The 14,680-nt window shown below is 40.4% G+C and overlaps 2 protein-coding genes across 6 annotated transcripts; both read left to right on the top strand.

The window, feature by feature from the left end:
• Window positions 1-398: 398 nt before the first annotated feature.
• Window positions 399-3,763, top strand: LOC116118186 (probable amidase At4g34880). The gene is made up of 5 exons (XM_031404154.1): window positions 399-1,167; window positions 1,999-2,213; window positions 2,409-2,651; window positions 2,761-2,959; window positions 3,209-3,763. The coding sequence occupies exons 1-5, from the start codon at window positions 637-639 to the stop codon at window positions 3,599-3,601; spliced, it is 1,581 nt and encodes a 526-aa protein (XP_031260014.1). The 5' UTR covers window positions 399-636; the 3' UTR covers window positions 3,602-3,763.
• Window positions 3,764-9,660: 5,897 nt separating this feature from the next.
• On the top strand, window positions 9,661-14,424 carry LOC116118184 (probable amidase At4g34880). 5 transcript variants are annotated; one of them, XM_031404153.1, is made up of 6 exons: window positions 9,661-10,145; window positions 11,986-12,574; window positions 12,827-13,041; window positions 13,298-13,540; window positions 13,642-13,840; window positions 13,929-14,424. In XM_031404153.1, the coding sequence occupies exons 2-6, from the start codon at window positions 12,050-12,052 to the stop codon at window positions 14,283-14,285; spliced, it is 1,539 nt and encodes a 512-aa protein (XP_031260013.1). In that variant the 5' UTR covers window positions 9,661-10,145; window positions 11,986-12,049; the 3' UTR covers window positions 14,286-14,424. The 5 variants fall into 5 exon arrangements, with proteins under 5 accessions (XP_031260013.1, XP_031260010.1, XP_031260012.1 ...); XM_031404150.1 differs by having other exon boundaries at window positions 10,589-12,574; XM_031404152.1 differs by having other exon boundaries at window positions 9,661-11,660.
• Window positions 14,425-14,680: the final 256 nt, after the last annotated feature.

Below are 14,680 nucleotides of genomic sequence, written 5' to 3'. Positions count from 1 at the left end.
GCATTGTTAAAGTTATAAAAACTTTCAAGAGATGGGTTCAGGAAGTTGATAATGGAGAATCAGATAGATGCATTGATGACTCCTGTATAGACTGTAGATATTGTTCATGTTCTAGCAATTGGAGGTTTCCCTGGAATTAGTGTCCCAGCTAGATATAATAGTATCGGTGAGCCTTTTGGCATTTACTTTGGGAGATTAAAGGGCACAGAGGCCGAAGCTAAAAGAGATGGCGTATGGCTTTGAGCACGCTACCAGAATTATGAAGCCTCATTCATTCAACCTCTTGAATCTTAATTACTAAATAAGTTGTAAGCATTTCCCATGTATCATCTGAATCTTCCCTGCAATAAGAAGTCAAATTTTTTCTGGGTAATCTCCTTCTGTGAAGAAAAGCAGAGACCGAAATTTAGGAATTTGGATTCTCTATTAGATGGTGAAGACAAAACTTAATAGCCAAAATTATGGTTTTGAAAGAATTTAAAATTGAAGATTATTTTTTTAATATTTTTTGAGTTATGAGAATTCAAAGGAGTTTTGATTAAAATAATACACTTGCGCCGAGGTATGAACATAATCTACGGCAAACAAACTCAAACTCGTCATTGACCAAAGGAGAGCAAACAAAGAGAATCAGCAATGGCTATCAATGGACAAACTTCAACTTGGTTCTTGATCTTCACCGCAATATTATTCAACCCAATCAACGGCCACGAATTCCCCTTCACAGAAACAACAATACAGGAGATTCAATCGGCCTTTGCTAAAAAGAAGCTGACATCAAGACAACTGGTGGACTTATACATGACCCAGATCGAAACCTTAAATCCTCAACTTCGCAGCGTGTTAGAAGTGAACCCAGATGCGAGAAGCCAAGCAGAAAAGGCTGACGTGGAGAGGGAGAGAAACGAGGGTTGTAGATTCTTAGGAGAGCTACACGGTGTTCCAGTGTTGTTAAAAGACACAATTGCCACCAAGGACAAGTTGAATACCACCGCTGGGTCTTTCGCGTTGGTGGGGTCTGTGGTGCCGCGTGATGCCACCGTTGTGGAGAGGTTGAGAAATGCCGGGGCTGTTATTTTGGGAAAGACTAGTCTCACTGAGTGGTACAGCTTTCGGTCTTTAGGCAAAGTTCCTAATGGGTGGTGTGCTAGAGGGGGACAAGCCCAGGTCAGCTCTCTTCTGTTTATATGATTTAATGAATGTTAGGTTTATATCCCAAATTTTGATGATAATAACCTTATTTTGGAGCTACATATAGATCACTTGATTATATGGTTCAAAATATATAATCATTTTGGATACAGAACTTGAGATGTATAGTGGTAGTATGTAGGAAATTATGCAGGGAACCATGTTAAGTTAGATGTAGACTGGAAAGTAAATTCATTTTTTGTTTTTTTTGGGTTAATTAATAGTTTTCTCAGTTTTCATATTACAAATGGTTAGGGCTTTGTGCAAGAGAAAGTCTTTCCAGTTCATCAATACACTCGGTTCGGAGACTTCAAGCAAATACCATGATGTAGCTTTTTGTGAATGATGATTAAGAATATGCAAATGATTGATTCTAAGTGTTATCTCTTTTTAATTCTTATAATTGTCTTAATTTATGTACTATATTACTTCCTTTATTTAGGACTGGTATTGAAAAATTTCTTTGACTTGAGAAGAATGCTCAGAGGAACTTAGGCCTATGAGTTGTGATTTGAGGATATACATTTGAGGTGTCAGTTTTTGCAACCCTCAAAATGTAGCGCGGGATTTTTTCAACATAAAAAAAACTATACATATTCCAACAGGTCATATCCCTAGAGAGTGTTTTGTACCTAAAATGGATGTGTTTAAGTCCAATAGCTGGTCTGACGACCTTGCAACGTGTGTCAAGTGTATAATTTCCTCTCCAACAGTAAATCAGAGAGTGCTTTTCTTGCAATAAATTGCCTTCAATTTGTAGGCTCCAGCATTTTTGAATCAGCCTGTCTATGTATTGATAATATGCAGAATCCTTACCTTCCATCTGGAAATCCATGTGGGTCAAGCAGTGGATCAGCTATTTCGGTTGCAACAAATATGGTTGTAGTTTCACTTGGGAGTGAAACTCATGGCTCCATCCTCTGTCCTTCTGATCATAACTCTGTAGTTGGATTTAAACCAACTGTTGGACTCACAAGCCGAGCTGGTGTCATCCCAGTTTTGCCCCACCTCGATACCATTGGGTAAGATTCTGTTTAAATGCTTGGAAGGCCCGTTAGACTTAATATGGTTCAAAAATTGACTACAATGTTTAAGCTTTCTATAGGAGTAAACTTAAGAGTTGCACTTTTATAATATACAGTTATATTCATTGTATATATGTTGATCTATAAATTTTTTAATTGTTAACTAATAATTTTTATCATGATGAATCTCAGACCCATAAGCAGGACTGTTTCTGATGCAGTTTATGTGCTTGACGTGATTGCCGGATTCGACCCAAGAGATTATGAAGCAACAAGCGAAGCAGCCAAGTACATTCCCATAGGAGGTTACAAGCAATTCCTCAACCAAGATGGGCTTAAAGGGAAGAGACTAGGGGTTGTCAGACATCCTTTTGTGAACTCTCTAAATGGATCCACCATCTTTATAGCTTTTGAGAGACATCTTAACACACTAAGGTATGAAAGATAAATAATACTTTGTTTGCTTTGCACATAAGTGAAAATGTTTTACTGCATTAACGGCAAGAAAAAAATTATATTATGCTTCTGTTTTGAAAATTTGTAGACAAAATGGTGCAACTATAGTAGACAATCTAGAAATAGCAGATGTTGATGTAATTGTAAACCCTGGTAGAAGTGGGGAGCTGACTGCAATGCTGGCTGGGTTCAAGATCTCTGTAAATGATTACCTGAAGGAGCTTATTTCATCTCCTGTGAGGTCACTTGCTGACATTATCACCTTTAACCAAAATAATGAAGATCTGGTAAGCATGTGATTCTCTAAAATGCTGTTTCTTCCAATAAAACCGAAGGAGCTCTTCACCAATATGATATATTTATCTCTGTCGTTTAATGTTGTATAAATGATTAGCAGTGGAAAATGGGCATATTTTCATTGTGAAAGAGAAAAAAGAGGTTTTTGTGGCATGGCTTTGAGTCATCTGACTTGATTGTGGAAAATACTGCATTTTCCTGAAAATTCTCATGTTCTCATTCTTAATTGTTCAATGTAGGAGAAGACTGAAGAGTACGGTCAGGCCACATTCATATCTTCAGAGAAGACTAGTGGGTACGGAGAAAAAGAGAGGAAGGCGTTTGAATTAATGGAGAAACTATCGCAGGATGGATTTGAGAAAATGATGGCAGAATATGAACTGGATGCAATGGTGACACCGGGTGTTGGTGCCATTCCTGTGCTGGCAATCGCTGGCTATCCAGGGATTACTGTCCCAGCAGGTTATGATAACAATGGGATGCCTTTTGGCATATGTTTCGGGGGATTAAAAGGTACCGAACCAAAGCTAATAGAAATAGCTTATGCGTTTGAGCAGGCTACTATGATAAGGAGGCCTCCTTTCTCCAAATCATATGGATTGACAAAAGATAATTTTGTTCAAAGTATATGATGGTTTTGATGTCATGTATTTTTCTGGAAGATATTGTTGTAACATATCCACAGATGCATGAAACTAAAATGGCAGTCTGGCAGTTGTAAAATTGTTGTGTCCATCGGAATAAATTGAATGAGAGAAAAAAATAATCCATTTTGTATATTCTAACATAGCATTGACTTTTAGACACTGAAATTAATACTAGTATTCGGTTCTGAAATGTCCCCTTGTTTAAAAGACATGAATGGAACATTCTCCAGATATGCACATCAGCGCATGCCCAAGCGCAAAGACAAGTCTTGTATGTTACAGCTTTCCCCGACTTGGGGTAATAACTTAAAAAGAATATGCATAATGTTTAAACCAGCAACCAATGAGAACAAAGTGATTGGCGATGAGCAGGTAAGGCTTTGCATTGTTTATTCTTCATAAAACAAGATCTGTCTGGTTTTCAGGTATGGTGACTCTACAGAAATCTTTATAACTTTTGCGTGTGTGAGGCAAGAGAGGATTTTTTTTGTCGACTGAGAGAAATTAGGGAGAACAAGTTAGTGTTCTCATTTTATTGTACTCTATGGATCTATATTGAAAACATTTTTTCATAATAGCACCATGGATCTAGCCACATTTGGGGTTAACCATATACAGTACATCATTTTGCCTCTTGTTAATTTATGTTACTTCTCATTGCTTGCCTGTTGTTTGTTTTGGGTTAATTTTCAACGCATTCATTTTATAACATCATCGTCCCTACAGTAAAACATAGGACAATGATCTATCACCATATTTAGTGTAGTGAAATCTGATCTAAGAATCAAGGTCGAAACTTTTCAATAAATTTTTCTTTTCTTCTATCTCAAGTATATGAAGCATGATCTATTCAAATTAACTTTTTAGCCAATGCATACTCCTTCCATTAACTGTAATATACTACGTATTTTGATATTATGATATATACTAATTAACAAAGGACTCTGTCCTTTTGGATTTACACAGGCCTATTTGCAGGACAGTAGCGGATGCTGTTTATGTTCTTGATGCCATTGTGGGCTTTGATCATAATGATGAAGGAACCAGAGAAGAATCAAGTACATCCCACGTAGTGGCTACAGACAATTTCTTAAGTCTTATGGACTCAAAGGGAAGAAATTGGGGATTATGAGGAATCTAAATTTTAATTACGCAAACAAATCTGATGTTATTACAGCTTTTGAGGACCATATCCTGACAATGAGGTAGCAACACAAAACCAAGTTTAACCAATTGTTAGTGGACTCATAATCATAATAACATATCATGACTTTTCTGTAATTGAAGACAACAGTATGCAGTTTTGGTGGACAATCTGAATATAGCCAACATTGATGTTATCTTGAATGGCACTGCAAGTGGGGAAACATTAGCATTCACGGCAGAGTTCAAACTCGCCTTTGAAACATACCTTAAAGGATTAGTGGCTTCCCCAGCAGATGTTATAGCATTCAACGAGAAATTCTCAAAATTGGTCAGTATATGAACCTAGATTGCTTCCATCTATATATTGTTGTGGATTTACTTGAAACGACGGTGAGGCTGTCAATGGCTATGCAGGAAATGAACACGGAATATGGCCAATCTGTTTTTCTAATGGCTCAAGCCACAGATGGAATTGACGATGAAGTGACAGCAGCATTGTTGAAATTAGAAATTTTTTCCAGAAATGGATTTGAGAAGCTCATGAGGGATAATGATGGGATCACCAGAAACCACACCAACTCAATGAAATATTGTTAATGAGATTCAATAAAACAGCTTTATACTAGAAACAACTGATATGTTTATATATTGATTTGGATTGACAAACACTGCAAACAGAAAATAAAATGACAGAGAAACGAAAAAGTTGGCTAGCACTTCGAGGGTCTAGCAGCCTCCCTTGATTCCAGATTTCATCCCCATTAGCTAACCACATGTTCTCTCTTAAATACAGCTGAAATCATACTTTCCACACTCCCTTACGTGGAGATTCTTCCTAACTAATTCTAAACCGCATTTCCTTTGCTGCCCCTGTCCAGTGAATTTCCCAGGCTGCCCTTTTTCTTCTTCTTGTATACTTTGGTTACAGGGGGCTTATCAATACCCCCCCTTCAAGATCCACCTTGTCCTCAAGGTGAAAAGCCGGAAACTGCAGTAGGATGGTGTCATAAGCCTCCCAAGAGGCTTCAAATGGTGGGAGGTCATGCCATTTAATCAGAACTTCCACGGAGCCATCCAGTAACTTGCGGGTGGAGAGGACTGCTTCAGGACTGACCTGTAATTCCAAGTCTCCGGTTAAAAAGGAGGGAAGCTGCTGAACAGGAACTGAAGAATCGAGGCTTGGCTTAAGTTGGGAAACATGAAACACCGGGTGGATTCGAGAAGTAGGAGGGAGGTCCAACCGATAAGCGACAGGCCCGATCCTGTCTAACACCTTAAAGGGGCTATAGAAGCGAGGGCTTAGCTTCTCATTGAGTTTCTGAGCTAAGGACCAAAATCGATATGGCTGGAGCTTCAAATAGGCGAAGTCTCCTGGTTGAAAAACAACATCTCGGCGATGGGAGTCGACAGACTGCTTCATTTGACCTTGGGCCACAGCCAAATTGTGCTTGAGGTCTTCTAAAATGGCATTTTGGTCCCTAATCTGGCGGTTGACATCTTCAATCAGGGAGGGGCAGTCTGTGAGTCTTAACAGAATGGGAGGATCCCTGCCATAAAGAGCCTTGAAGGGGGTCATTTTGGTGGAGCTGTGGTACGTCGTATTGTACCAAAACTCAGCCCACGCTAACCATTTAGGCCACTGTCGAGGTTGGGAGCTGCAGAAACAGCGGAGGTAGGCTTCCAAACATCTATTAACTACCTCCGTTTGCCCATCAGTTTGGGGATGGTAGGCCGAGCTGAATTTAAGAGATGTTCCTGCAGCTTTAAACAACTCTTGCCAAAATTGGCTCATGAAGACCCTGTCACGATCCGAGACAATAGATTGTGGAAAACCATGGAGTTTTACTACCTCCGTTATAAACACATTAGCGACATCCTTGGCTGTGTAAGGGTGGGACAACAATAGGAAGTGGGAGTATTTGTTGAGACGGTTGACGACGACGAATATAGTGTCAACCCCTTTGGCTTTCGGCAACCCACCTATAAAATCCATCGAGAGGTCATCAAAAACTTGGGTGGGAATGGGCAGGGGTTGTAACAACCCGGCAGGCCTGAGTGAGGAATGTTTGTTAACTTGGCAGGTGGCACAGGATTGAACAAACTTAATAACATCCCGACGTATACCCTCCCAATACACAATAGTAGCAATTTGTTTATAAGTCCTAAAGAACCCAGAATGGCCCCCATTCGGACTGTAGTGAAATTCTTCCAGCAACTTTGGGATGAACGCGGAGTTTTTAGGGAGGACTAACTTGTTTTTGAACAATAGGCAGCCTTTGCGAAGTTGGTAGTGAGGACGACTGTTGGGGTCGAAAAGAAGGTCTTGGACAATAAGTTTTAGCTTCGGATCAGTGTGTGCTTCAGCTGCTAGAGCATCATAGTCTGTGAAGTGGACTGTGGTAATGGCCGTGAGCTCCTTGGTGTCCTCTCTCCGGGACAATGCATCAGCTACCTTGTTAGAATTGCCTGGAAGGTAGTGGATCTCAAAAGAGTACCCTATGAGCTTCGAAATCCACTTGTGTTGATCTGGCGTTTTAACCCATTGATCCGTAAGAAATTGCAAACTGCGCTGGTCTGTTTTGATGACAAATTTTTGGCCAATGAGGTAATGACTCCACTTACGAACGGCAAAGACAATTGCCATAAGTTCCCGTTCATAGGCTGACTTTAACCTCGATTGCAGTGAGAAAGCCTTACTGATGAAAGCAATTGGCCTTGCATTCTGCACTAAAACGGCCCCCATTCCAGCCCCTGAAGCATCCGTCTGAATCTCAAATGGAAGCTCAAAATTAGGTACGATTAAAACTGGCATAGTAGTCATGGCAGTCTTAAGGTGGTCGAATGCCTTTTGAGCTTGCTTATTCCAGCTAAACGAATCCTTTTTTAATAACTGAGTCAGTGGTTGGGCTATGGATTCGTAACCTTTCACAAACCGTCGGTAATACCCAGTGAGCCCTAAAAACCCTCTCAAGCTTTTCACATTATGCGGTACCGGCCAGGATATCATTGCTGCAATCTTTTGCGGGTTAGCTCCACACCCTCAGCTGAAATTAAATGGCCTAGATATTCCAACCTGTATTTAGCAAAAAGGCATTTCTTTCGGTTCACCACTAGCGCATTATCCTGCAAAATCTGGAAAGTATGTTTCAAATGTTGAATGTGAGTCGTCATGTCAAGGCTGTAGATGAGAATATCATCAAAGAAAACCAGAATAAACTTTCGCAATAAGGGTCGAAATATTGTATTCATAAGAGCCTGAAAGGTGGACGGTGTGTTCGTTAACCTGAAGGGCATCACCAAGAACTCATAATGGCCCTCATGGGTTCGAAAGGCGGTCTTTGGAATGTCCTCGTCCTTAACCCGAATTTGATGATATCCCGACTTTAGATCTAACTTGGAGAAGACCATAGCCCCGGCAAGCTCATCTAGTAGCTCTTCAATGGACGGAATAGGGAACTTGTTGGGCACAGTGATGCTATTTAGTGCTCTAAAGTCAACACAGAATCGCCAACTCCCGTCCTTCTTTTTAACTAACAATACGGGGCTAGCGTAAGGGCTTGTGCTTGGTTGGATAATTCCTGCATCCATCATCTCCCCAACTAGTCTCTCAATCTCATTTTTCTGGAGGTAAGGATATTTATAGGGTCTGATATTAGGTGGGCTGGATCCTGGTCGCAGAGTAATGGCATGGTCAAGTTTTCGGTGGGGGGGAAGTTTAGTGGTTTGGTCAAAAACTTGGGGAAAACCCGTTAGTACCTCTGCCACCACAGGCTCTAATTGTTCCTCCTCCTGATTCTCCTAGACCTCAATTGAACTGCATTCCACCATGTAACCCTCCCCTTCCAGTGGCAGCACCTCGAGTAAGGTCTTCAGAGAAACGATTGTCTTAACTAGCGAAGGATCGCCTTTGAGAACCACCTGTTTCCCTTCCCTATCAAACGCCATAGTCAACTTGCCCCAATTAGAATAAACATCACCTAAAGTGCTAAGCCAAGTAATTCCAAGGACCACATCAGCGCCGCCCAACTGAAATGGAAAAAAATCCTGCTGCACTTCCATCCCCTGCATTTCAATCGTAACATCTCTACATATCCCCTCACCCTTAATCTTGAATCCGTTACCCACCATGACCCCGAAGGACTTCGTTCCATTAATCGGTATTCCCAATTTTTGCACTAACCCAAGTGAGATGAAGTTATGTGATGCCCCACTGTCCACTAAAACCACCACCTCTTCACTTTCGATCTGCCCCCGCAACTTCATGGTGCGATCTGAAGTAATGCCCACAATGGAGTTCATGGATAGTGAGAGAGGATTACCTTCAGGCAAGTTTTCTGGTTCTGGTTCACTCGCGTTTTCCCCTCCGTCAGCTTCATCGTCATCCATTAGCAGAAGAACTTGAAGAGATCGACTTTTGCACCTGTGGTTTGGCCCAAACTTCTCGTCACATCGGAAGCACAACCCTCTTTCACGCTTATATTGCAGATCTGCCTCTGTCAGTCGCCGGAATCCGTCGTTGCGTGGTGGAGTGGTGGCTCCTCCCATCGTTTTTTCTCTCCTATCCCATATTCGATTGTTCTGTCCTGTTTCTGGAGGCTTAACTCCTAAATTCCAGTCATTTTGACGACCCAGATCTGGCAAGAGTGAGACCCGACTGTAGCTATCGGGTTTGCTCATTGGACTGTCGGATCTGCCCATTTGGTTTTTAAAAAGTCTGGGCCTAGATTTGTCCAGTACCCAGTTTTTTTTCTTCTATCCGGTGGGCCTGGTCGATGAGTTCAAATAGGCTATTGGATTTGCTTACCCTTAACTCAGCCTTTAACTCTTCTCTCAGCCCATTTGCAAAAATACCCATCAGGAGTTCTTCTCCTAACTCACGCAGGGGGGCTGACATTTCTTCAAACTGCTCGCGAAACTCAGTCACCGTCCCTATTTGCTTCAACGCCACCAGTGCCTCATAAGCAGATCCCTTATACGATGGCCTGAATCTCTTCACTAGCGCTGACTTGAAGGAGCTCCAGGAGGTTATGGGCGACCGAGACTCAACCCATTAGTACCAGTTTAATGCTCGTCCCTCCATACACACCACCGCTCCCTGCACTTTCTCTTCCTCCTCGTACTTATTTACTGCAAAATACCAATCAGCTCTGAAGATCCATCCGAAGGGGTCATCTCCTTTAAATATCGGTAGTTCCAGTTTGCGAATCTTTTTATCCTCCTTCTCGTTATCGTTGCTGGTTTTTCTTTCGGATTCCTTGTCTGGGTTGGGATTTGGATCCCCCGGTGAAGATGATGATTTCTCCTTATTTCGTTTATCATCCCTTTCATCCCTCATATGCATTAATTCGCGCATCTCCGCTAAGTACTCCCTTACACTTCCCAGGTCAGTTTTCATCGTGTCCATACTTTCTTTCACTGTTTTCATTTCTTTTTCCACGTTTTCCATCCTATTCTCCATCTTGGGTTTGACCATTCCCTACATGGCTCTGATACCAAATTGATGGGATCACCAGAAAACCACACCAACTCAATGAAATATTGTTAATGAGATTCAGTAAAACAGCTTTATACTAGAAACAACTGATATGTTTATATATTGATTTGGATTGACAAACACTGCAAACAGAAAATAAAATGACAGAGAAAAGAAAAAGTTGGCTAGCACTTCGAGGGTCTAGCAGCCTCCCTTGATTCCAGATTTCATCCCCATTAGCTAACCACATGTTCTCTCTTAAATATAGCTGAAATCATACTTTCCACACTCCCTTACGTGGAGATTCTTCCTAACTAATTCTAAACCGCATTTCCTTTGCTGCCCCTGTCCAGTGAATTTCCCAGGCTGCCCTGTTTCTTCTTCTTGTATACTTTGGTTACAGGGGGCTTATCAGATAACAAGCTAGATGCATTGGTAACTCCTGGTTCAGATATTTCTACTGTTCTTGCAATTGGTGGATTCCCAGGAATTAGTGTCCCTGCTGGATATGATACTAAGGGCGAACCTTTTGGCATTTGCTTTGGGGGATTAAAGGGCACAGAGCGAAGCTTATTGAGATTGCATATGCCTTTGAGCGGGGTACTAAGATTTGGAAGCCTCCTCCAACTGACATAGCAAAGAATTTGATTGGACTGGCTAATTATAATTTTTGCAAGAATATTTATTCACAATATAATCTTATTTTATTAAACCTCGAAGGTGGGAGAAATTTTTATAAATTAAAAAGTGGTGTAACTATAGAAGATTTATGAAAGGATAGGAACTGGATGCAATAGTGATACCAGGTTCTAGTGCCATTCCTGTGTTGGCAGTTGGTGGCTACCTGGGGGATTACTGTTTCAGGATGCCAATTGGGATATATTACAGGGGATTAAAAGGGCACTGAATGGGAGCCAATTGAAATTGCTTGTGCTTTAGAACGAGCTGCTATGACAAGGGAGTGGAGCTCCAAATTATTAGAACTGTAATAGAAAATTTTCTTCAGTGGTACTCCAAATTGTGATGTTCTTATATATTGCCTTTACCCTTTTTCATGGTAGGGTTTGGATTTGTATCTTACTCGTTTCAAATAGTGATGCTTTCCAAGGATGAAGTCTTGGGTTTGAATAAAGGGGAACGCACAATAAAACCCACTATTTGAGGTGAATAAAAGACAAATCACAAATATGAACCCTACAATGAAATTGGGTAGGGCAATAGATAAGAATGTAACTCTTGAAGTTCCATCGAGAGAAATGGGTATGAGATATTACAATTAGTATCTGATCAAAGAAACACATAGCAATGTCTGCTCTTTATCTTATGGGAGGCAATCCAAGGGTTCACCCCGAAACCTATTATTGCCCCACTGAGATGACTAACAATCTTCTCTGAGATGTTCATTTGAGTTTTGCGGAAAACTAGGTTTGTACAAATAATTCATAAATGCTTTCTGCTTTTTTTCTTGAGACACATGATATTTTTCCTATTCCTTATGAGACTTAAGCCATTATTGGAATATGCTTAAATGAGTGAGTAGACTACTGCCACTGAACATTGCACTTAAGCCTTAGCAATTATTATGAACCACTAAATCCCAACACAAGCTGTTTGGTATTGTCAAAATATTATTAAGAGCACATTCTATCAAAATGTTTAGTTGCTTTACAAATGAAAACAATTCTTTAAAAAGCTCCACTGATATGAAAGGGGACTTTCATCGCTTATCAATATTTCTTACTGAAACCAGAGTCCAATTGGAAGCACCCCTGTTGACTACATCAGCTAGTCTTTCTTTCCATCACAGCTCAAGGATGGCTTCCAATTCTTCATCACTGAGCATCTCTCTTCTTTCGTTACTGCTTTTGATACTTCTAATAGTTAGCAGTGCATTCTCGATCAAAGAAGCAACCATAGAAGAGCTTCAGTTCGCTTTCAAGCAAAATCAACTAACATCAAGGCAATTAGTTGAGTTTTACCTTGGAGAAATCAGCAGACTCAATCCGGTCCTTAGAGGGGTCATAGAGGTGAACCCAGATGCACTATACCTGGCTGATAAAGCCGATCAAGAGCGCAAGGCTGGAGCAGCAAGATCAAAGCTTGGTTTGCATGGCGTTCCCATTTTGGTGAAGGACAATATAGCAACCAAAGATAAGATGAACACCACAGCTGGCTCATTCGCGTTGCTGGGCTCTGTCGTGCCTCGCCATGCATTTGTGGTCACCAAGTTGATTCAAGCTGGTGCTATTATTTTGGGAAAGGCTAGCATGACCGAGTGGGCTCATTTCAGATCATATGAACAACCTGGTGGTTGGTGTGCTAGAAGTGGCCAAGGAAAGGTCAGTGGATAGCCATTTTTTAGGTATATGTGTAGTTAATTTGCTCTTCAGTTTTCACTTAATGATGTTACTTTCTTATGTGTCATGGAGCAAAGGAAATTTTCCATTTATAATAGCCAAATTTTGTGTACAATAAGATTTGATACAATAGTTTTTATTTTTTTTCTTGTGATGGGATAAAATGCTCTATGTAAGTGTCTGCACTTAGTTTTGAGTTCACTTTGAGCAGCAATTGACAGATTTTCGATGCAGAATCCATATGTTCTATCGGCAGAAACTTGTGGGTCAAGTAGTGGATCAGCAATATCAGTAGCAGCAAATTTGGCAGCAGGGGCTCTTGGGACCGACACTGCTGGCTCTATCTTATGCCCATCTGGCCTTAACTCAGTTGTTGGAATCAAACCAACCGTTGGCCTCACCAGCCGAGACGGAGTCATCCCAATCTCCCCTAGACAGGACAGCGTTGGGTATGAGACATTTCTACATTTCTCTACTTCATGATCTTATATGGTGTTTTGTATTTCAAGAGTACTTAGAAGTTCAGCTGAAGTTGTAATTAGAAAATTGCAATTCTACGACCATTTTAGTGTTTAATGCTGCAGAATCCACTTTATCAACATAGAGAAAACATATTCCTCTGTTTAACTGAAAATTATAATGATATACTTCTCACAATATACACATTGATTGACAACAGACTGCTGCTCTGTGGAATTCACACAGGCCAATTTGCAGGACTGTAGCAGATGCTGTTTACATTCTTGATGCCATTGTAGGCTTTGATCACAACGATAAAGGAACCAGAGAAACATCAAAATACATCCCACCTGGTGGCTACAAACAATTTCTTAAGCCTTGTGGACTCAAAGGGAAGATCTTGGGAATAGCAAGGAATATTCCGGTATCTAATTATGCAAACGAGTCTGATGTCATTAAAGCTTTTGAGCTCCATATTCAAACTCTAAGGTAGTAACACAACAAGTTTTAACCAGTTCTAATTTGACAAAATCTGATAACCCTTAACCAAATAATGATAATAAAATGTCATGTTTGTTATGTAAGTGAAGAGCACAAGGTGCAGTTGTGGTAGACCATCTGAAATTAACCAACATTGATGGCATTGTGGATATCGTGGGGAGTGGTCAAATATTAGCATTAGCAGCCGAGTTCAAACTGGCCTTGAATGCATATTTAAAGGGATTAATTACCTCCCGAGTACGGTCATTGGCAGATGTTATAGCTTTCTACAAGAAATTCGCAAAATTGGTAAGTATATGAACATAAATTTCCTTTATTTATACATTGTTCTAGATTTGCGCAGCATGAATGAGGTTCACACTTGATGTTTATGCAGGAAAAGACCAAGGAATATGGACAGTCTTTTTTTATAATGGCGCAGGCCACAAATGGATTTGACAATGATGTGAAAGCGGCATTGTTAAATTTAACTAAACTTTCTAGAGATGGTTTCGAGAAGTTGATGAAGGAGAACAAGTTGGATGCAGTTGTGACTCCTGGTATTGACATGGTCGCTGTTCTTGCAATTGGTGGATTCCCAGGAATTATTGTCCCTGGAGGATATGATGGTGGGGGTAAACCGTTTGGGATTTACTTCGGAGGATTAAAGGGCTCAGAGCCAAAACTTATAGAGATTGCATATGGCTTAGAGCAGGCTACCAAGATTAGGAAGCCTCCTTCATTCAAGCCATGAAGCTTTATACAGTAATAAGAAAAATAGATAGATACAAACCCTGCTGCACACCCCTGAGGATGCTGAATAAGTACCATCTGGATCTTTATCACTGTAAACAGTGTGAAATTTATTGATATAGAATGGACAAGTTTAATTCTACTGGACTCAAATTTCTGAAAATTTACTCTTTTGATCATAGGATTACTTCATGAAAATCCACTCTTTTGATCGTAGGATTACTTCATGAATTTTCTTGAATATTTCTTTAACTAACTTTGTATAAGTTGTTTTTGCTGTTACATACAATATAGAAGTTAGTTTTGCTGATTTAGTTTACACGTTTAAACACTTTTGTATTCTATAAATACTCAATTACATCAATAGAACACAGATACCATTATTCCTCCCAATCT

This window comes from Pistacia vera, unplaced genomic scaffold (genome assembly GCF_008641045.1).
Source record: "Pistacia vera cultivar Batoury unplaced genomic scaffold, PisVer_v2 Contig839, whole genome shotgun sequence".
Taxonomy (NCBI): Eukaryota; Viridiplantae; Streptophyta; class Magnoliopsida; order Sapindales; family Anacardiaceae; genus Pistacia; species Pistacia vera.
Note: the sequence above shows the minus strand (reverse complement) of the source record. Positions and strands in the feature narration are given on the sequence as shown.